The sequence below is a fragment of the Pinus tabuliformis genome, chromosome 6 (assembly GCF_031772625.1).
Source record: "Pinus tabuliformis cultivar Carrire ecotype Pingquan chromosome 6, CPIR1, whole genome shotgun sequence".
In the NCBI taxonomy this organism is placed as follows: Eukaryota; Viridiplantae; Streptophyta; class Pinopsida; order Pinales; family Pinaceae; genus Pinus; species Pinus tabuliformis.
Window position 1 is genome coordinate 766757022 of NC_142292.1, and position 24158 is coordinate 766781179.

Here is a 24158-nt window from a genome sequence, read left to right on the forward strand (position 1 = left end):
TCATGCCCTTTCCAATGAGTATTCATTTACCTCCTAACTGTGTGTCATTGCAGAGATTTTACTTTTTGAAATATGTGTATGTTAAAAATTGAAAAAGGCTGCCAGCCAAGTTGAATAGGCTCACTAAGGCATGTTGGATCCTCCAAATAGACATGTCTCTTCATAGACTCAAACAAGTATATATACCCAACTGAACTTGTCCATTTTAGCTCTGAAATTTTCAGTCAAGAGAGTACAGAAAAAATTGGTTAAGAAGAGGTGAATTGCAAAAAAGAGCAAAGAGTTAAAAAAGGATGAATTTTGGTGAAGATTCTGTGATTGGGATTTGATCGATATACTGTGCAAACCTGAGACTTGTGTCACAAGCATAATTTGGAAACGTAGGACAGAACCTGAGTACTGTTTGGGCCCACAAATCTCACACTTTTTCAGAACTATGGTGTCTTCTGCTTGTAAAACGAATTAGTGGATCTGTGAAAGAATTTAAACCTGTTGTAGCTTGGATTTGTAGTGGGATTTTTTGGACTTGTGGAAGCATTTAAAATCAGATCCGTGGTGACAAAGTTTTGCACTGTGGAGGACATTTTCTTTGAACCATTGAAGCTCAGATCTGTTGAAAATAGTTTGGTCCAATATAGAACATCAGCAGATCTGTGGAGCATCTCTTCTTGACATGGACAGTCTTTTGAAACAGTTTTAAGCAGCCCTTTGAGACAATTTGAGCAGACCTAGGAGGCATTTTGCAGCACTCCCTTGATGTCTTTAGAGCAGCCCTTGAAAAGATTCTGAAGCAGCATTTTGTAGACATGCAAGCACCTTGGAGCAGATTTTGAAGGGCTCTGAAGATAACATCTAAAGCAGTATTGAAGTGCCTTGGAAGCCATTACTGGGATAGCCCTTAGAAGATCTCTTGAGCAGACTTGAAAGCTTGTTGGTGCAGATCTTGAAGACTTCTTAAGCAGGACTTCAAGTGATTCTAAACTAATGCAAGTTCTTGGGGATGATCTGAAGCCTACCTTGAGTACTTATAGAGGCATCTAGGGGACAGAGCTATTAGCAGAATTTGGAAGAGTCTTTGAGGAATTTTTGAAGGTGTTTAGATCAGACTAAGAGTCGGTTTAATCCTTGTATGACAGTTGACTATGTTTAATCCTTGGTTATTTGTATTTTGTTTCGAGTCTTTGATCATGTATGACAGTTGACTATGTATTGCCATTGGGTACCATTTTGATATAATGGATTGGTTCATGAGCCTACTTTGATCATATGTTGTCTTCCGTCTATATTATAATGCTGTGTGTTTGGAAACATGAATGAAAATCTTTAAAATTATGTTTAAAATATTCAAAATTATGTTTTTTTATAAAAAAAATAAATATTTAATGTATTTTTTACAACGACCGAGTCATTGAAATCGACTAGGCTGAGTCATTACCAAATCGGAGTCCTGGTCGGAGTCGATCCTCGGCCTGGTCGGAGTCGTAAAACACTGCCCAAAACTATGTTTCTTGATTCAAGGGTGTTCAACAATTGGTTGTGCCTCAACCTAAGGATGTACTAAACATAAACCATGTCATTCAACCATTTTTGCTTCAAATGGTTCTACTTATTGGTGTGTGTATGCTCAAAAATGCTCCAATTCGATTGCATGTCTAGCTCGATATCCAAAAATGCATTTTTTTGCAAATCAGAGCACTGGCTACCAAATTATTGCTACCAATAAGATATGATAGGAGTTGAAGACAAAGAAGTTTTAGCAAATGACCTTTAACTCTCTTCCCATAATAGTTGCATATATTTATTCCTCCTTCATCCAAATGGCAATGAACTCATGTTAGATACATCTTGTTTTGAGGCGCCATGGCAATGTTTGCAACAACAAATAAAAAAATGTATATAAACAAACAAAAAAATCAATGTTCCACCAAGTTTCCAAGACAAGGAGACACACAAGGGAAACGAGTGTGAGCACCCCCAAATTTTATTGCAAACATGATTCAAATTCAAATTCAATCATGAAATATCCCAAGGGAGTAGATCAATTGGTGATTGAAGTAACGTGAAAGCTGTGAAAACTGAGAGATCCAAGATTTAAATCCCCCCAGTAGTGACCCAGTTTACAAAGAGGAGGACAAATTGTAGATCTCCAATGATTTACTAATATTTACATGTCAAGTGGGTTGTTGAGATCCTCCGAGATACAAAAAAAATATCAATCATGAAATACATTGATTTATACATCATAAATGATTAAATCGGATAGAAATAGTAAAAAGTAGTATGCATTGATTTAAATTTGTCATTCATTATTCTAGAATCCTATTAGTACTAAGCAAAATAGTAGATACTAATGTCTAAAACACTAGAATAGTAAATTGAAATTACTCAAACTCAAAAATAGTAAAAAGAGACAAGTCAAAGGCTCAATCTAAGGTCTACAATATCTAAGTCAAGACTCAGAAGTTAAAACCGAAAATGAACACTAGACAATCAACCAATGTTATCAAAACAACACCGATCAATCCCAAAACTAGGAACTAGGAAAAAACTGGACCAAAAACCCAATCGACCAAAAAATACATAAGTATTCAAGTTTTCAAAAAAATATGTAAATATTCATGTGCATCCATATGAATACAAACCACTATACATAAATATGCAAATTTTCTCATATATATATATATATATATATATATATATCAAGGGTGCATATAACCAAAATAACATTGAGTGCAATCCATCTTTGAACAAAAAATACATCAACAAAGAGGCTCTAGATGGCCTCTATAGTCCAAAAATAAATTATGCTACAACAAATACCTACATATCATCAAAATCATTGCCAATATTGCGATCCTCATCATCAATATCACCCTCTAAGCATTAAAATAAGATAGAAAAAGTTTAAAATGTCAAATCAAGATTTGTTTGAGTAATAGGTACAATTTTACTAGGGTCATGATAGAGGAGTTCAATGATCAAATGCCACCAATATCGAGGTACATAGTGGGCTTGGTGCTCTTGATTAAATGCTAGTTTTGTACCCTCATACATGATAGAATCCAACAGAAACACTACAATCCTCCCATTCCTGGAGTCCTGAAAGCTGTTAACTATGTTGGATTTTGGGGGGGATCTAAAATTCCACTTTCTCCATATGAAATCTAATGAGGTCAAAACCACTCTTAAACATTCTGAAACAATTAATGGTATTGTTCAAAATGTAAGTAAAAGAATGAAAATGAAAGATGAAGGACAATGTCACTTTTACTTCTTAGCATTACCACTAATTACATAGCCTTAGTAGGGCCCTAGGGTTGAATATTACGCTTTGCCACTCAAATTATTGATTCCAGCAAAAGTCAGGGGGGATGCCCACAAACACCCCTTTAGGGTAAACGCATCCCTCCCATTGGGGAAACGTTTCCCCTTGGGCCTCCCCGAATTTCCCCAAAAGGGAGATGTGGGGAAACATTTGCCCAAGTGTCCCCCCATTCCAAGAGCATGGGAAATGTGGGGAGCATGCTCCACATCCTAGGAGTCGCATCCTCGTGGAACATTGAAAAATCCTAGGAATTCTTAACTAGAAAAAAAAATGCATTTAAAAGAGAAGTAGAAGAGTAGCCTTGACATGCCTTCACAAGCCTTCCAAATATTGGGAGGAGCAGCTCCCAAATAAAAATCAACCCTGTAATAGCCCTCAAAATTTTGGAAACGAACCCTTCAATCACGTCCAAAAATAAGCCAAAAACAACCTGAAATCTTTAGGAGAAAAAATCCCTTGAATTGGCTCCAAACCTCCCTAACAAACTCAAGCCCAAAAGTTCTCAAACTCATCCCTTCAACCAACTCTTCAAATTTTCCCAAGAACTTCTCCAAAACAGCCTTGCACAGTGTTACTCGAGAGCGGGAGCGGAAGCGGGGAGCGGGAGCGACCATTTTCAGAAGCTCCCGGTTTGGGAGTGAATCCGGGAGCGATTTTTTAAAAATATATATATTTTTTTATATTTTTTAATTTTTGATACATATATGTCAACAAAAACATGTAGAATGATGAATTAGATATAAAAAACATAGATTGATCATTGAACCATATCACATCAATCATCTAGATTCTAGAAATTATAATTTTCATCAACCATGTCCACAAGTTAGTAAAATACATATTATAACTGCAACATAATGAGTCTCATGAATCATGATTCATCAAATTCAATCTTAAAGTTTCAACTTCAAGCTTTCAAAATTGAAAATTCAATATATAACATTTATCATCATTGATCACCAAACTTGTACTTGTAAGCTAAGTTTAACAGTTAACCATTACAAGAAGGAATATCTTAGATATTTCTAAGTCCTAACTTCTAACTGTTAACATGAAATGAAATGTTATAAAATGAAACATGAATAATGAAATGAAATGAAACAACTTTAGTCTTTCACGAAGCATCATATTCATAATTCACAATCATTACCAATGAGTTATAATTGCCAACTTCAAACTTCAAATTTTCATTGTCACAGTCATATATTGTTTACAAAAAATATCATTATGATATGAAAGAGTCAAGAGTCAAGGACTCAAAACTCAACAGTTATGAAAACTAAAGTCTAATAAAAACTAGAAAAGACAAATAAACTGTAAATCTACATGTGGCCCTTGCCACGAGAATCTCCAGAAGTATAAGCAGGTCATGGTGGTCTTCTAGGAGTCTCCCGCACAAACCGACGACCAAAACTAGAACCTCCACGTGAGGGTGTAGATGGAGGTGGCGACAGCAAAGGAACAAGACTCGGACCTCGAGCACTGCTACTGGATGGTGGAGGTGGAGGTGGCATGTCTGTTGCAGTAGCTGCAGCTGCTTCATCTTCATCCCTTATAAGTTCCTCTTCCAGTTCTTCAAGATGCACTATACCATCCTCCAAATTGTCATCCTCTGGGTGATTGTCCCAAATTCTATATGTGGGATCCTCATAAGCCCGATCACAGTAATGACTCAACAACCTCAAGTTGTAGTGCACATAAACCAAGCTTTCTGCTCAGTTTTCATTGAGTCTGTTTCTTTTCACATTGTGTATGAAGCTGTAGGTGCTCCAACACCTCTCTGCAGAAGAAGTATTCACAACCTGTGATAGAACTTTTTTTGCCAATTTTGGCAAAAGTCCATGGCCGCCATATGTTTCCCACCATGTGAGGGCATCAAATCTGTCTCTGTCTTCCATTGCATGGAAGGTACCAAACAAACCAGTGCCACTGAAGTATCTGCCTATTTCAAGGCGCACAGCTGCACATTCCTCCCTGTCAAGTATCAACTTTTCCAATGCTTGCAAATATCCACTAGTTACCTCTGCATCTAAATGGGGTTTGGTCCTAATCCCACCCCCTGGTGCAGGTTGGCCCAACCAAGATGTAGAGTAGTATTTTGGCATAAGGATATACGCCAAGCAATGTAGTGGAAGATTAAGTTTATTCCACCGTACACACACAAAATCGTGAATCATTTTATTTGCCCCAACATGGTATCCATCTGCTCATACACCTCGCCAATCACTGGTTTGTCTCTATCTGCAAATTGAATCATGTGATAAAAGGGTTTGGTGAAATCCAACACTTGCCTCACACTTGTCCAAAACTGACCATCAAGAGTGGCCTCCTCCACCAGTTCAAAACCTTGCCTGTCAGCTGCATTTGTAGCCCTTTCCTTTAATACCTACCAATGTGGACTTGATACCATGCTAGCCAATGACTCTCTTACCTTCAAAAGGCGCTTGAAGGTGAGGTAATAGCTACCAAATCTGGTCTTTCCAATCTTCAACAACTCCAATCTCGAGTGACTGCGGAAAAGGCCATGTGTGTTGCTATGATTTGTAATAAATTTTATCATTTGTTTGCCTTTCTTGTACAAATCACCAATCCATTGGTATTGTGCATTTTTGTTCTTGACAACATCATGCATCAGAAGGTTCAATGTGTGAACCAAACATCCAAACCAAAATATGTTGGGGTATTTATCCTCAATAATTGCTCCTGCTGCCTTACAATTAGGAGCATTATCAGTGATGACTTGGATGACATTGTATGGCCCAATACGGTCAATTGTTTCAAGTAATGCTTCTGCAATGTTGATGCCGGTCCTGAACTTGTTTGAGTAATCATGTGCAGTTAGAAAGATGGCACCACTAACAGACACAGCAAGAAATCAATGGCTTGCCTTTTACATTTGTCCATCCATCAGATACAATGGACACCCCATGGTCAGTCCAAGAACTTGTCATTCTATTCAAAGAATGTGATATTTTTGCTTTTTCATGATCAAGTCCAGTGGTTCTTGCCTTGTCATACCCAAGGCTCTTGTATCCTTTAGGGGCATCATTTATGGCAAAAACCATTTCGTGCCAATAAGGTGAGCAAAGAACATTGAATGGTATCCCACATGCATAGAGAAACCTGTAAACCTTAGAATCCACATCATTCCTACACCTCTCATCAAGGAAATCCGATATGGTTCTACGCCTTAAACTTGATGACCCTGTGCCTCCATATCCACTGCCTTGGGAGGATGCTGAAGGAGTTCTTTGTTCTTGTGATTGTGAGCTTGGTTCAAAGAAACCCCTTGATTTTTTTTATTTGTATTGGGCTTCCTCCTCTTCCCTTATGTATTTGGCTCTATCTGCTGCTGACACCGCTGGACAAGTTTTGATTCCTATTTGTTTGTCTCCATCCCATGGCCTTTTCCCGCAGAGGTGTTTTCTGGCACGAGTGTATGAACCTGTGTAATCATTGTTGCAATGGGGGCAATGAAATTTAGTGGTTCCACCCCCTTTCGTTGCTTCAGGCCTGTTAACATATTTCCACAATGGGGTTTGGTCTTGTTTACTTTTTTGAGAGTCATGTTCACCCTCCTCCAGCTCCTCCTCACCGGGGTTTTCATCAAATCCACTTTCTCCAGCTTCTTCATCCCCCTCTTCATTTTGGCCCCTCCGTTTCCTACTCTCCAGCACCATAATAACCATAAAAGGGACCAAGAAGAGGAAAATCCCAAGAAATATAGCCAGGTCCATGATGTTTGATATTTGTAGGGTTTTGAATCTGCAAATTAATTTAATTTATTTAGATTAATTAATTTAATAATTTTAATCTATTAATTTAATTTAGATTCATAATTTTTTTACTAAATATAGTTAATAAACTAAATTAAACTACCTAAATTACTACCTAACTAAATTACTAAGTTACTTACCTCTCTGCAGGCTTGCTCCTCGCTTCTCCTCGCTCCTTTGCTCTTGCTCTCCTTGCTCTGGCTCTCATACAAGTGATAATGAAATGTTTGTTTGCCCCATTGGGCTTTTAAAACAATTTTTTTTTTAATTGGAAAAAAATTTCGCGTCTGCGGCTTTTTTTCCGCCCGGATCGCTCCCGGCGTCGGGGGATTCACTCCCGGAGCGAATTTTTAACGCTCGGGAGCGATCAGAAGCGTTCGCTCCCCGATCGCTCCCGAGCATTAAAATTCGCTCCGGGAGCGAACGCTCCCGATGTCGCTCCCTAAATTGGCAGGGAGCGCAAATTTTTTTATCGGGAGCGCGCTCCCGAGCCGCTCCCGCCCGGAGCGCGGATTGGGAGCGGGAGCGAGGGTGGGGGGAGCGCTCCCCCGCAAAACTGGCCTTGCAAATATCTCTCCAAAACCACTCAAGAATTTCAAGAAGCTCAAAAAAATAGTGTGAGTGAAAAAGAAGGCAGGGGGGTCTCTTTAAATAGATTTTAAGGGGGGCTACAATTGAATTAGAGATAACCCACTCATCAATTTATTTATTTTTAAATTTGAATTTTGTGGGTCATCATACAAAATTGGCTTATTCCAAGTTGGGCAACCAGTTAAACCAATTTTGCCTCCAAACTGATCGAACTAGCAAGTTCCATTGGTTGCAATAACATTGAACTGAAGTGATATGGACCTCAATTAACCACTTGATGCCACCAACAAATGTGATAATAATGAACAAAGAAGTGATCGTCCTTACAAGACTTGGCCAAGGAGGGTCTACAAATCATGCCTTAACACATCCCTCCTAGAAAGACTTAAGCATCTCTAGTTTGAATAGCAAGAGAAGGTGGAGAGGGAACCTCCCAAGCTCCCATAAAGGCAACAAAACCACCCTCTAATCTCATAATAGATGGGGCATCTAAAAATGAGGTGTTCCCCCAACCTTGTCTCTTATAAGTGGCATAGTTGGAAAGGCCCCTTGGGGCATGGGATGTCATGATCTATCTCAACTTGGTGCTAATGTGATCCCACTCTAAACTAACAACGGGGGATCTTGTGGGTGCGCAATGAATGTCCCTATAAATACCCTTAGATACTCCTTGCAAATATCCTCTCTAACAACCCATTTTAGGTGTCAATTTTGAGGGTAGAAAATGAGTTAGAGCATCCAAAAAGTACTATAAAGGGAAGTCCATCAGTAGAAATGGCCACCAAGTGAAGCAACTAAGAAGACACCACAAACCAACAATAATTATGACCAATTGTGGAGCCAATATCTCCTAAAGAGCAAAAATCTAGGTAGTAATGTCTATATCCAATAATCTCCCAAGGTCCAGACTCTATGAAAGAAGGGGACAAGTGTGAAGATGGCCTCAAGGCATAAAGGATGGGCCCCAAACACCACCTAGATGATGGATTGGGGTAATATCCATTCGCAACAGATGATGTGTTATAATAGAAGGGATTGGACTCTTTTTGTCCTAGCCAATCAATAAGCTAAGTCTCAAAGCCATAAAGGAAAATGGGCCTAATGATCGTGTTCAAGAGGTGCATTGTGGATGAGATATATTTTCGAAGTGAAGTTGAAAGCATTGTCCTTTGAGCTAGGTAAGAGAACCATATCCCTTGTTAAGCCAAGGTTGGAAAGCATGCCTCAAATTAAACCAAGGCCCTAAGAACTAAACCCGCAGGTATGTGTAAGTTATGCGAATCTCAATCTCATCCTCTCAGAAGTAGAATTAGTATCCAAAGGGAGAACATTCATATGTGTTGAAGATCAAAACCTCAGTTAAACAAAAGTTAACCATTAACCATCGAAGGTCACAGAAGCTAAAGAGAGTGTCAATCTATCTCTACAGTCCCTTAGGTGAGTATAGTAATTATTAAGGTGGTTCGAAATCCAACCATAGGGATATTCCATTATAACAATGGTTGTAATATATCACATAGATAACAACCACAACTCGAAGAGGTCCCATAAGACATGACATCAATACCATCTACAATTTTAGTAGCAAAGTGAGGGAGAATGCCATCATGTCAACCTAAGGACTTACACCCCAGAGTTAGCTTCCAAATTGGCAAAGCTTTTGAGTTTCCACCAAAAGGAGGTCTACAAGGTTATTATTAGTGAAAAGAAACCAAATTTTAAGAAATATGCAAAGAAATCCCACAAAAAAGAAGGCTAAATAGGCTACAAAGCCGCAAAAATTAACCAATATTTTGGAAGGAGAGATCAATAGAGGGGGTGAAAGGGGCAAATCAAACATACATTGTAAGATATTATGGCAAAGGGGGGTGCCTGCAAAATTCAAATACAAATTGATAGGTGATTGAAGATCCAACTAGAAGCCATTGAAGTTCACATAGAAGGGTGGCTAAAAAGCCAAGAATGAAAGAGCATGCATCAAGAGTATGGATCTACATTAGCAAATGAATAAGGATAATCTAAGATGGGGGTTAATCAAAATGTTGATACATAATAGACCAACAAGCTTTAGAGAGCTATAACATAATTGCTCCCAAGGAGGTAGCTCAATTTTTATTTTTATTTTTCTAAGTAAATGCTACTTCTATATTAAAAAGAGAAAAGTATGTACAGAGCTGAAGAAATTACAAGTAGGCCTAGGCCAGTCCATGAACTGAGAAGGCTTGACTAATCTGTCTATCCGCCTTTGCTGGGTACCAAAAATTCCATTCTGTCACATGATTTCTTGAAATTATAGAACCTAGACTCCTACTGACAGATATATGATGGCAACTAACAGGATAGTGCCATGTTACATTGTAAAGAGTGGAGCAAAAAAAGCTGGCTGTTATGGCATGAAGCCAGCAGCAGTAACTATATAAAGCCTGAAAACTGAGGAAATCAGAGAGAGACACTAGATGCGAAAACATTAAGACAAAAGACAGAGGATTGCAGACCGAAGTGAACTAAGTATGCTGGCTAGTCGATTCCGTCTGGACGCTGTCACCGTGGCTAGGAGAATCAACCCAGATGACCATCCCGTCTTCAGGATCAGGAGGAGCTTGGGTGCCTGAGACTTCTGCCACAGCATTCAAATCTGGCAATTGCATGATTTCCTGAATGGACAAATCGTTGCCCGAATCCTCCCTATTTTCTGCCGGCTGGGCGAGTGCACTCGGAGCAAACATCACAGAATCGCGGCGTGTTCTGTAAACTTTGCCCTCCATATCCCCGACAAAGACATCACTGTCATGAGCTCTGGAGGGGGAACCCGAATTGATGCAGCTAGGGTCCTCCTCCGTTATAAACACAGAGAAATTCACCACTACCTCTGGGCGAACCAGGCGACTTGGGAAACGAAAACGGAAGGACTGATAAGTTCCCTGAGGGAGCCAACATTCCTGCTCAGAATTGTCTGTGTCAGAAGGAGAAGGGGGCGCTTCATTGACAGGAGAAATGGGCTGCACACTGCCCCTTTCCGAACTAACTCTCACGCCAGATCTACCCCCTCTTCTGGGGATGCCTCTATCCCGCGGCATTTTGCCAAAATCCTGAGAGCCAAGCTCACTGTAATGCCCAAGGATATTAAACTGCCATCGATGAGCCGGATAACGATTGCTGGTCTCAATTAATAGGAGAATGACCATAATTGCTGCGTGTGGGAGGCTTTTGGCGCCTCCCCTGCTCTCCTTAGAACTCTGCGCCCACATACCAGGCATAAATGCCTCACCTCTCCTCTTCTGCGTTCGCCTGAGAGCAGTGTCCCGTCGGCTCTGAGTCGAAGTTAATGCTGCCGTCCTGCAGCTTAAAAACTTGAAATCACCACCGCCCTCCACGCGCATGGGCTGGCTCCTCCGTCTGCGTCCATGTGGCTGTGTCATGGGGCTTTTAATAACAAGTGTGGACACCCGCATCCGGGTAAGGAGGTAGCTCAATTGGTGATGGTTGTGTTATGAAATATTATGTAAAGTATGAGATTCAAGGTTCAAGTCCCCCTAATTAGCCTGTGAAACCTGTGTCAGCGTGCATGTGGTTCACCTAGGGGTTGTACAAGTAGTTGTCAGAATCAACCCCATGTCACACGAATATGAGCCCAGCACAATTGCCAATTCTTCCAGTAAAAGAAAATTAAATAAATAAATAAAACATTAATGCAAGAAAATAAGCTTTCTACGATACGTATAGATAACAAGAATAATAAGCATAGTGAACCTTACATTTTGAGGAAGGAAAACTTGTAGTTACATAGAGCAAGAAAAGTTACATGAGTATGGAAGAATATTTATGTAATAATTGGGAGCATTTTGGGAAAAAATCTTTATTATAAAATTATTTTTAACTATCTCAAAAGAGAACAATGACAACATTGGTGTCAAAATTCCCCAAAATAGAGTCATCAGCATTGCTTATAGCAAAAATAGTTGGGGAACTAGCTCCAAGGTACAATGATAATGATAAGTTGTACCATTCCAAATAAGTAGGAGAAAATTTCAAATGACCCCAAAAGTTAAGATTGTCCTATAATCATGTAAATACATTCTTGTGAATGACAATATCATTATTCCTATAACAAAATCTTCACTCACTACCCATGTGGACCCAATTTTGGCCCAACTTGCCATATATAACTTATAAATGATCCCTTGTATTTGTTAGAGGATCATGACAATTCTTGCCCTCTCAAGAATGCTTCACTAGAAGCATAAGATCTCACCTATACAATCTTTCATAAGAGATGTCATCAAATTTTCATCAGTCTTAGACTCTTAACCATTCATCCATCCAAAAAAATACCTATGGACATCAACCTTTGATAGTTTGTCTTCATATAGTTACTTTATCTTTAATTCCATATATGTTCATCACCTTAAACATTTAGTTATAATTGTTGGCCATTAATACTACTATTGTGTACTTGAACTCTTTATTCCACATCCACACATGGTTCCATCATTTAATTCCATGGAAATATAGGTGTCAACACATGCCTTTTTTGTCTTGCTTCCAAACTTTATTGGGGATGTTAATTTTTTTCCACCTCCACAATGTTTACTTATTTTTGGTCAAACTATCTTATCCTATCCTTTCCAAACCATTATTTTCAATATTATCTTCTAGCTTATTACCTCTTACTATATTCAATGCTTGTTCTTACTTATTTGGGAGGGAAATATCAATAATTATTTTCTTCTAGTCCACTATTTTGGACTTTACCTCCTTAAGCTAGATATCAACTTCTTCAACCATTTTCTTGTGACTTTCTTTTTCCTTTTGCAATTGAAGTGAACATTGTACATCAACCTCTTTCTTCCTTCTTAAATCTCTACTTGCATTTCTAGCTTGAATTCTCCCAATCTCTAATTGTCTCTAGTCCTCAATTTTGCTTCTATTTGATGTCCTCTTCTCTGCTTCTTAATTTCAAATCATTCTAAGAGGGTCCAAGTATGGTTTCATGGTTGAAACTTCTTCATATTTTTTCACATTCTCTATTGAATTCATCTTTAGATCTCTTAAACTCAAATTCATTTTCTACATATTTTACTAATGCATTTTTGCTTCCTTTTCCCTTTTCGATAAGATTTCTTCAATTTTTTTCTCAAATAAATTGATTTTGTGGCACCATCAATTACAAAGTTCAAAGCTATGTTGCACGAAACTTCAAGGAACCTGACGTTTCAGGCCATACTCGTACCTGAAACTCTGAAACTTGGTCGAAACTCCAGCATCATGTAATCATCTAGTAGAGTTAATATAGACTTGTTTTTCCTTCTAAATTGTCATCTATGGATCTTATTCCCTTTTTAATGTGTTATTCACTTATATATATATATATATATATATATATATATAGATATATGACGTTTCGGCTGACGTTTCCATTTTGGGGAGGTGACATTTCTAAACGTACCCGTTTTCCAAAACATTTCGGCGTTTCGTGCAACTTAGGTTCAAAGTAAAACCACATCAATCTTGAATATTCAAATTTTCCTTATATGCAACCATTTTCCAAGATCAATCCCATATTTTCTCCAAAGAACCCTATTATTGCTATAAGTCCCAAAATGTAGCAAATGAACTCTAAGGTCAAATAACAATTGATGTAACTTTATATGACGTAGATCCAAATTTGAAAGCTTGTGGGCATATAAACCATGATGTTTCCTTTAGAACATGTCCAATCCCACCTCAACATAAGTTTTCAATCAAGTTTTATGAAGAGTTACAACACATGAGCAAGTTTGGCTCAACTAAGTGTTGGATTCTATTGACTTCAAACAATTTAGCATGTATTCAAGTAAGGACAAGAATAGATTAATCTTTTAATAATAAGATATGCAACACACTCGCACACTTAAAAAGAAGATCAATGCATGGCCCCATCCAAAAACTACATATGAGCTTTTACATCAATCAACACATTAAGAAAAGCGTAACAACTTCACCATGTATTATGGGAATTTCTTTATGTTGCTGAAATAGGGTAAAATCAACGTAAATGTGAATAAAATTGTTTTTTATAAATCTAACCTAAATGGCATTAATGAAGTGAAAACATGAACAAACCTTAGAAAACAACCTCAAGAATACAAAGATGTATCTCTGAAGTTGTGGGACATGTCCTAACATTTTCTCCCATCTAAGAACCAAAGGATGCAAGGAACATGTCCCGTGGAATCTTCAAAATGCCCAAGATGGATCACATGTCCCAATTAGCCCAAGTCTACCACATTAACTTAGCTCTAACACACACACACACACACTAAAAGAAGAAAATTAACCCACTTAATAAAAAAAACACTCATCAACACCTAGAAAGACACTTTGGAGTATGATAGGAATAGAAGAATGCACACATTAATTTGATGCCCATGCACCTAAGCAACATCTTGTGCTCCCCTAGTTCTATATTAATCTACTTGTTGCCTCTCTTGCAACCTCTTGCTAGTTCAGGTTTTGTTCTAATGATAAGGTTGGGCTCAATGGCCCTACCTCTGAAGAGCCCTCATGTTCCACCCTTGAATATGACAAAACCTTCTATCTCATTGGAGATAACTATTGCCCAATTATCAAAAGGTGTTCATTTGCCAAGAATTGGAGTGTTTGTTGTCCTATTGATCAGAGGTGTTGCTTAGAACTCAGGCACTTCACTCCAAAAAGGGGCTAGACCCTCTCTATTTTAGAGACTATCGTTGGGTGCCTTCAATCCCTCCCATCGCAAGGTAGCCTCTATGTGGAAATGACATTGAGTGCCCCAACCATTAATCTCAACTTTTAGGTGGTCAATGCCAAAAAAGTTTATTTAAACTTTCAACTAATATGGCCAAAGCTAATAAATCTTCATTTTTAGATTTCAAGCCATTAGACACCCTTTCTACAAGGGGATGTTATTATTCACCCTTGTGCAAAAGGATTTTTCATTATAAAGAGGAGGTGTTGTGCAAAGGCCCCTAGGTTTTGGGGCTTTGATGGGATTTTCTAAGAGACGCACCATATATTACTTAATGCAGCAAATAGTTACGTCTTAGAACAGAAAGAGATACAAGTTACGACAAGTGGACAACAAGTTGACAAGGAAATTCCTGCCCTAAAGAGACCAAAAAATAGAGCATATTAGCTTTTGCCCCAAAAGGAAGGGATTCAACATCTTTGCGAGAAAAAGGGAATTGGATTTTAACAAGCAAAGCCAATTCTACTTAATGAGCTTCAAGTTCCCTAGATTAAGATGGGATTGTTCCTCACGAAAAAAAAAATATTTCCACTAATTTATGTACATAAAGATACTGGTGCATGCAGTAATTAAAAAGTTAAATTCAACCTTAAAGCACACCTGAAAAGTCTAGGCAAACGAGCATCTCCAAAAGACATGTTCAATTATTTCATCCCTACCACAAAATGTGCAAGCAACATTTGTAACCCCAAATTTATGAACTCTACTCTTGATAGTCAATCCTTGGTGAAGCATATGCCACAATCATGTTCCATGTTCTTAAGTATAATGAGACTTCCAAATGGATTGGCATCTCCTTAACCAGTCTGCTTCAAGACCACTCACCCCCGACCTTTTGTTCAAGCATGTGATAGTATTACAAGCATGTATGATTGTAATGGTATTTTATGACATAGATATATTACCTCGCCAATCTTTTGCCAACAGTAGGTGAAAGATCAAATTGATCATGGATACAGTGAAATGTCCAAATAGGTCTTGATGCGAAATCCCATGCACCCTATGGCCCTCAATCTGCCTTCTCAACTATAGTTGGTGCATTGTACTTTAAACCTCTTTTCAAACAAAAAATTGATTTGTTCTTGTTAAAAGAAGAAAAAGACATTTTCACATTTAGAACTTACATGAAGCTTTTAAAAAACATTCAAAGGCTTCAAACTTCAAATTTGATACTTTGAAAGTTTATATATTAGATTGAAGGCACTCGACAAGTCAATTTAATGAGTAGCTAGTAGTTTTCTTTGTTATTAAGTACTTTCATAGTTCATTGTTCAATAGTTTTTGCTCTTTCTTCTTTGGTCATCTTTGTTTCAAAATGAACAATAGTGAAAGAGGAGATTAGGTTAGTTCTACCCAAAGCCAAACTAGGGAAACTTGGCTCAAAAGTTCACCCAAAGAATGGTGGTTGACACCTAGAGGCCACTCTTACAATTTGTGACAGTGTAACCCATAATAAACCTAGAAGCAATGATGAAACAGATTGCAAAGTCACTTTTAGAACAAGTTTTTTTAGGGAGCTATTCCAAGGTGAAAAAAACATTTAAGAAATGGTTGGCAAGTGGGTAAGAGAATGCAATTAAATTGAGCTTTTAAAAGGCTTAACCTTATAGGGATACTAGTCAAAGAAGATAAGATATCAATGTTCTCTTCAATGGACCAACCTCTTCCATCATACTACAACATAAGGAAGTCAAGTTGGAGTTGGAGGTTCTAGTAGCCAAGTTGTTGTGGCTTCTAGAAGCGGATATACAAGCAAAAAGACATCTATTTCAAGGACCACTAGAGACATTGGAATTTTGTAGCACTGTATCTTGTTTTCATCCTATTTATTAATGGGAAATTCAATGATTCACCAATTTCAATTTTCAACAATTGTCTATTTTCATGTTGCAAAAATATTGTATTGTGATATAAGTCACAGGACACGTCCTTAGGGGTCTTGTGTCCCATATTGTACGTGTTGGACACAACACGACCCATAAAGCATGTCTGACACAATTTTCAATGTGTCCTAAAATCAGGACACATGTTTGGGCCGTGTCAAACACATGCACTAATGTGTCTTGTTTTTAGGACACGTGTCCCACTAAAATCCCAAAAGTACAAAAGCATCGTGTCTTGAATTTTTTTTCATTTTTTTCTATCAATTTCGTGTTTGCTCGTGAGGCATTAGCCAACATGGATCTTAATGACCTAGTGTTAAAGTCAGTCTCTTTTGATGATGAGTCCCTTGAGGGGTCATCCTCCACAGCAACAAATGCAGTAGCAGATCTTTGATTGGGCATAAGAGGGGGAGGATGGAGCAAAGTCAGATGGCAATGGCAGTTGATGGTGATTATAACCTTGAGGAGGATTTGGACTATTGATAGAGTCGTGACTAGTGAGTCATGACCAGTACCACTAACAAGCTATGATATTCCTACCTATTTTGTATCTACTCTATTTTGTATTTTCCGGTGGCATTCCATCGGTATCTATGTAACACATTTTGATTTTGATGACTTAATGAAAAATATGCAATTTATGGTTTTAATATCTAATTTCTACTTCTAAATTTCTAGTTTTATTTTATCAATCGTGATATTTCTAAATTTCTAGTTTCTTATGTGCTTGAACAATTATTAATAACATGAACAATGAACATTGAACTGCGAATATCATTGATGTCGTAAATTAATAAACTAACTAGTTCTAAAATTGTAAAATTGTAAATACTAAATTAGGAAATTACTAAATAGATACCATCATGATTCATATATGTAAATGTTCTAATTTCTAAAAAATATGGATCAGGCACTATATATATATATATACGTGTACCATGTGTCCTATTTCCAGGGTTGTCGTATCTCGTGTCGAATACTCGTATTTACATGTCCTTCATGTGTCCTCGTGTCATGTGACTTAGATTGCAATTTAAATTTTGTTGCCATTTCTTAGTTTTGTGTTGTGAGATCTTTGATGTATACTTTTTCTCTTACTTTAGTATTTTATAAGGTGTCATTCCTATGCTGCTTCTGGAAATGCTCAATATCCTAAGGCTGAAACCCATCCTTGCACACCGACACAACCTTGCCCATGAACCTTAGCATAACCTAGAGCAAGGTTCCAAGGTACTTCTACTCAAAATATGACCTACAGCAGGCTTTCTGAACCTTTTCTCCAGTTGGAGGTCAGCTGGACCTTGTACATTCAGTTGAATGAAATGGAATTAAGACATGCTCCATGCTGCATGGTCACCCCATAAAACCATGAATACACTTCTTTGGAACTCATTTCATCTCTCTTCACAATATCGTGTATACTAGAAATTTAATACAACACTTGTCAGCATATTGGGTTGCATTGACAATCTTTATCTTCCTGTTTTCTCAACCATTTTAGCAAACAGAGTTCCTAGAAGACCCATATTTATTTCTTTTGTCAACATATTGTATTGCATTCACAATCTCATTTTTTCAGCCATTTTAGCAACTGGAGTTCCTAGAATTCCTCCTGAACCAGTTTGTTGCGAGTAAAACAAGCCTCATTTTTGCAGTAATATAGGCTGTAAATGAGACATATTCTACTGCTTGATTCAAGCTTTTATCAAAAAAGAGATTGTTTCAGTTTGGCCACACACACTTCTAGCTAAAAATTATCCAATACAAACTTACCTGATATTAGCCACACACACTTCTAGCCAAAAATTATACAATACAGAAAGATAGTGATACCATATTCCAGGGAAAGTATAGAGTGGGCAATGCAAAATACTTTCTCATATTCTAGAAAATTTTACATACTTTTCAGATAATGCAGTGACCAACGAGAAAATTTTTGCCTCTTTTGACCAGTCCTGCCAATCTGCATCTCAAGCCATTTCTTGAAATCCAAAAACAACAATAGTTTGGAATTTTTTCAACTTTGTGGCCTTCAATACCATGTGTTATTTTAGTAACAAGCTTCTTGTCAATTAACATGGGAAGTCACTTTTCTTGCAATCGTGAAATTTCCACTCTGTAGACACTTTCCTTTTTATGAATTTGAAATACAACTTTTAGCCCTTGCAAGCATTCCAAAGTCATAGTTTGATACCTCTGATCTAAATTGTATCTGGTTTATAGCTGCATATTGTGTACTCACACAGCAATGACGTGATTTGAAATGGCACTAAATATTCATATCATGCAACCTCATTCTGTTAGATTCTAGAATACTTCCAAATGATACTTGAGATAAATTTCTGCTCTACACAGACTCCATCAAAGTGAGTTGCCAGTTAACAAATCTATCATGGCACAATGAACATCCCTGAGCCACAGTTGACAAATTCACCAATTGTGGCACATGAAGGGAGTGGAAATAAAATTAAATTCTATGGAACCAACAAGAAAAGAAACGTTTGACAATAACACAGTCTTCCATCTTACCCCCGATTAGATTGGGTAAGTAGTTGTGTGTTCTTCAGAACCTCTATAGGATGCCATAGAAAAACAAAATCCTTTAACTCTGTCTGAGGTAAGAAGCCACCAAATAAAATGGATCCACTGAATAATGAAGAAACTAAATGACAGCACTAATAATGTATTATCAATAAGCAGCATAGTTTTTCCATAATAGAAAATATTGTACCCTCTAACCAAATGGCCAACTTTATATCTGACCACCACCATAATCATTGTCCGAGTATAAAAGTAGGGATGTAGATCATTTACCATGCATATTTTGTACAACACCCATAGGAGGCATTTTAACAAACGTGATATATGGTACTTAATGGGACAGGACTTTAGATTTTGCATTGAATTTTCCAAACTAACCTTGCTTACAAAAAATAAAAAGACATGCAAATAATTTTAAAGAAAAGATTCTTTGAAAACCCTCAAATTCTACTTTTCATCATCCAGAAGTAAACCAACTGGGCATCCCTGGGACTTACAACAGAGACAATTCAATCTGAACTATCATCCATTACAAATGGAAAAAACACTCAGGCCTTGTTCAATCAGGAAAGCTTCTACCGCTACATGGTACAGACAAACAATAATTAAATGTGAGACTCCGAAGTCAAATCAAGGGCCACTCATGTATCTTTTATATTGTTCAAGTAGTGCAGACTCCAATATGCACAGCTTTAATACCTAGAAGACATGAAGATTCCCAATATCCCAACTCAGCTCATCATCTATGTCAAGTAGAATGTGGACATTGAATAAACAATAGGAATGGAAGGCCAGTAATCAAAAGAATCAAATGAGGCTACATTGCCCTCATTTGTCAACTCCTACAATCAATAACACTATCTTTTCATTCATATAATAGTTATTGAATTATGCCACTAACATATGAAGGCACTGCATAGCAATGGTTTCAAATGGATTCATATAATCACAAAATACAGCATAGCTACAATGAAAATCTAGTCATTCCACTCAATAACGAGTAGAAAATTGTAAGCACCTACGCTAACCAAAAAATTGGCACTTAAAAATGACAAAACCCATTGCATATTAAGAGTTTTGCATAGAAATCAACTCTTCGTATCTCCACAAACAAGAATAAAAAGGAGAGCTAGCTACTAGGGTGTTTCGACCCTCCTTACGTCATTTGCTAGTGTGCTGTATAATGGAGTTCAACAAATATGGCCAATTGTTGCAAAAGGCCACTGCTTAGGCATGCAGGCCTTTGTATAACTTTGCTCTATAATTGCGTTTTAGTGATCACTACTGCATGAAATATGGTCTTTGAAGGCCTTCCAACCAAGATTTAAACAAGAGAGGTGTGTGTGTAACCCAAGTAGTCCTTGCAATTACTAAAGCCTTTTGTCAGGTAGTTCTCCATGTTTTTGAGGTTAGAGCGGCCTTTTTCTGACATCTTTGTTCTGCATTTCGTTCATGAAGAAATAGAAAGCCTTTCAATAGCTAAATAAAATAACTTTTGCCCAACTTACAGCAAATCTTTCCGAGAAAAAGGCTGTAGCATATGAACCCAACAACAGAATACAATTTTAATTGCCATTAATCTGGCTACATTATATGAGACTGGAAAATAATTGAATGACCACCTAAGCTGTAAGAATTTTCAAAAGCAATGTACAGAAGAGAACAGTGCCCAATCAAATTGCATAAATGCAGCTTTTATCAGATGTAAATACAGCTCAGATAACCTCAAAAAACTTAATGTATAGTGCCAGGATGCTGTAGAGTTCAAATACTGTTAACATGCCTCCGTGAAATGAAGACCACTACTGTGATTGACTTTAAAGTACACCAGAACTTGCAAAAACAGCGGGAGTCCTGTGTGTCTCCATTCCAAGACCAAAAATCTCTTTGATAGCTCCTAAGCTTTTACACTGAATTAAGGATGGTGTCTTTTTTTGGAATCTGCTTTTAGAAACATGCACCTAGGCCAGAAGCTAAACCACAGAACACGTACTTCCTTCAACATAGGTGCCAGGATTGATCAGTAACTATTTCAACAAAATCAACCAGACTTTCTCCAAGCCTCCTCCCTTTTTGAGACATAACACTTGGGTAGGGCAGATCAGATCAAGAATGCAATCCCCAGTAGATAGCTTAAGGCTCTGACTACCTCAACATTGAACCAAGGCATGGTTGGGATTCACAAATAGTGTTTCAAAAACTAGACAGAAGAAGGTAAAACACAAAGTAAAATGTGTGATTTCTGCCAACAAACTAGAACATGTATTTAAGGTCATTTTGGCCATTCTAGACAACATGAGTCAGGACAATGAAATGTACAGACTCATCACACAAATGACTCCATTCACAAACTTAGTACTTAGCAGTAAGAACCTTCAAAAAGGAGTGACATCAGAAGCAGCATACTGCTGTAGTTATAATAAAACGTGAATCACATAATCCAAGGCATTGATGAACCTCTGACCTTGTTTCACAAACTATGTTCCTTTACCTTACATATAAATACTAGATAGAAGCAATATCTCTCTAGTGTCTGGAACTTGTTAAAAGCACATCTCTGTCATCTCCCCCAAACCCACCCCTGATTTGTTAATCACCTCATTGCAGTATTCATATTGTATTTGATCACCATAAAAGCAAATAATTAACCATGACATGACAGTTATATAAACCTGTTCAAAAGCTTATCAGGAGAACATCACCTGCTACTTTCAAGCAACAAATACTCCAACATCTTCAAAATGGTTTTTGCCACAAAAACTGTCAGATCAGGAAGTAAAGGAAGTTTTCACTCATTTTACTCCACTTCCTTCAACAAGGTGCACTAACAGAGCTTGGATTCATAAATAATGGTCTACCATAACCACTTTTAAGATTTAATAGAACGTATCTAGCAGTGGGAATCTACACTGAAGTTGTAATTTGTAAGTGAAAAGCATATACACGTGCAGGTTGGCCATTGTTCACGCAATCAGATGCAGAGCTCTCCTGCTGGGAAGAGAAAAAAGCTAGACAACATTACAAGGAAAGTAGACCACAAGAGATTCAATTATATGGTAAGACCGTATAGCTTGAGGACAACCATAGCAGTGGAATGATGGCTATTATATGTTGAAACAAAAGATCACTTTATGACAAACAAAGCAACCGAGATTCAGCAGATTTGCCAAAACAATTGAATGCTATAATGGAATATATGCAAAACAAGGATTTATATACTAATATCAACCACCTCCTTTGATGTATTCGATTCCAAACTTTGTTAACAAATGACAGAACTGATCGTTGCCAAGTTTAACGATTAAGAGTTGCATCTTACCATTCACTGCCTCTTTTACCGGAGAAGCTTGTGCGAGTCGACCGCTTGGGAAGGATGGGCTTATCAGATTTCCCATTCCCTGCCATTCCTGGATGCCAGGAGGAAGCACCAACCTGCAGATATCTCTCTCTGTGCCTCACCTCCCTCTCTGAACCTCCAATGTCCGTTGAGACATTTTGTCAAACATTTTCCATGCAAACTCCTTCATTTCAAACTTTCGAGTATGGCATGCATACGAGGACGCTACGAGCCAGAATCCAAGGGGTTGGTGGGTCACATTTATCGAGAAGGAGAGATGGAGAATAGCCTGGATGCCGGGGACCTGGGACCCCTTCTCCTCCTTCAGTCTACTTAGATACTCGTGTACCATGAACGAGGAGTGAAAAATGGGAACTGGGCATTTGATGGAACGAAGCCCACTACCAGACACACAAAGCCCACGCTCTGTTGGGTATCATTATATCCCCATGAATGATCTTGCATTTACCACATAAAGCAAGATAGTGGGGTACCAAGGTTCAATTCGTGTCCAGTAGTAGTCAAATCACCAGGGAAACCCCACCACGCAAAGCAGCCTATTGAAGCTCGCATGGTGCTACAGCAGACTTTGAGATAGTGCATAACAATAAAATTTGAAGCCGACAGCTCCTTTTTATAGCGGATCACTGTGCAGAGATGCTGGTAAGTATTTCTCTATTTCCTCTTTGCTTCTTACGTTTTGTCTGGCACTGTTCTTGATATAAACCGTTTTGATGCAGCGGCTCTCTTTGTCAGGGGCCTGGTTTAGCCAACCATTTGTCTGTTTTAGCATAATAATGTCATTGACCATCATGTGTTTTTTGTAATTACATGGATAGGTTCACTGCCTGTCACTTCCCTGTCCCAAAGTGTCAAAAAATGTAGAATACGTTTAGAAACTTCCTTTTCTGGCCAGTTTGTTATCCATCCTATCTGCCTACCTGCCATGGAGGAAGATGCCCAAATTTTTTATAAGGAATTTGGGTTGAAATATAGTTTTCTACAGGGAGTATTGCACGGTCATACATATTTATGTATAATATCCATTGTGCTTTTAGCTGCTGGGCCCAAAATTGTATGGTGCCCAGTGTTTGCATTGAAGCCATTGTAGTTTGCTTACCTATAAATGACACAACATGTCTGATATAACGTCTGACTGACGAAAGTAGTGATGGGTTGGATGGTCTTTATAACGTGTGAGTTACGCAATCTTTCCAGTATTTAAGGATCATGGTTTTGTTATTTAAAGAATTCCCATATCATGGTTAAGGTCCTCCTTTTTGTCTTCGATGACCATTTTTAAGGAGAGAGGGGTTTGACATCAAATATTAAATGAACGAAGGTGATGGAAAAAAATTAGAAACCAATTTATTGAGTGTTACATATTTATTTATATTGTTTTAATTTTTTAGATAAGAGTTTTCTCGTTTTATTTTTCAGGTGGATCTTTACTCATTGGTTCAATGACGAATCACATTTGTTAGGTCGAAATGTGTCAGCCAAAAAATTATCTTATGTGATTTCTACTGAAAGATTTTGCTTAATTCATTATGAATCACAGAAGCTTGAATACATAAACTTCACCCATTATTTGAGATCAAAAATTATTCCTGGTGTGGGTAGAGTGTCCACACAAGGAAAACCCCTATGCAATTTATATCCGAAAAATTCAAACAACTAATTTATTTTCTTATCATAATAATAATGTAACCTTAAAATTATAGCTAAGTATATATTAAAATTGATATGTGAGATGTTTTTAATTGGTGATATCTTTGTATATTCATTTAACAAGTTTATATCCTAAAGATTCAAACAACCAATTTATTTATTTTATTATAATAATAATGATATAACTTTAAAGTTATAGCTAAGTATATATTAAAATTGATAGGTGAGATGTTTTTATTAGGGATATTTTTGTGTACTCATTTAATTA

The 24158-nt window shown here is 37.6% G+C and overlaps 1 protein-coding gene across 1 annotated transcript in view; it reads right to left on the reverse strand.

Annotated features, from left to right (window-relative positions):
* LOC149260982 (Phototropic-responsive NPH3 family protein) overlaps nucleotides 1-23181 on the reverse strand; it is a 118434-nt gene extending 95253 nt beyond the window's left edge. Inside the window, exon 1 of the mRNA XM_089421521.1 lies at nucleotides 22202-23181. Within this exon, the coding sequence (XP_089277647.1) occupies nucleotides 22202-22287 (86 nt within the window). The 5' untranslated portion in view covers nucleotides 22288-23181. The remainder of the gene's footprint in view (nucleotides 1-22201) is intronic.
* Nucleotides 23182-24158: the final 977 nt, after the last annotated feature.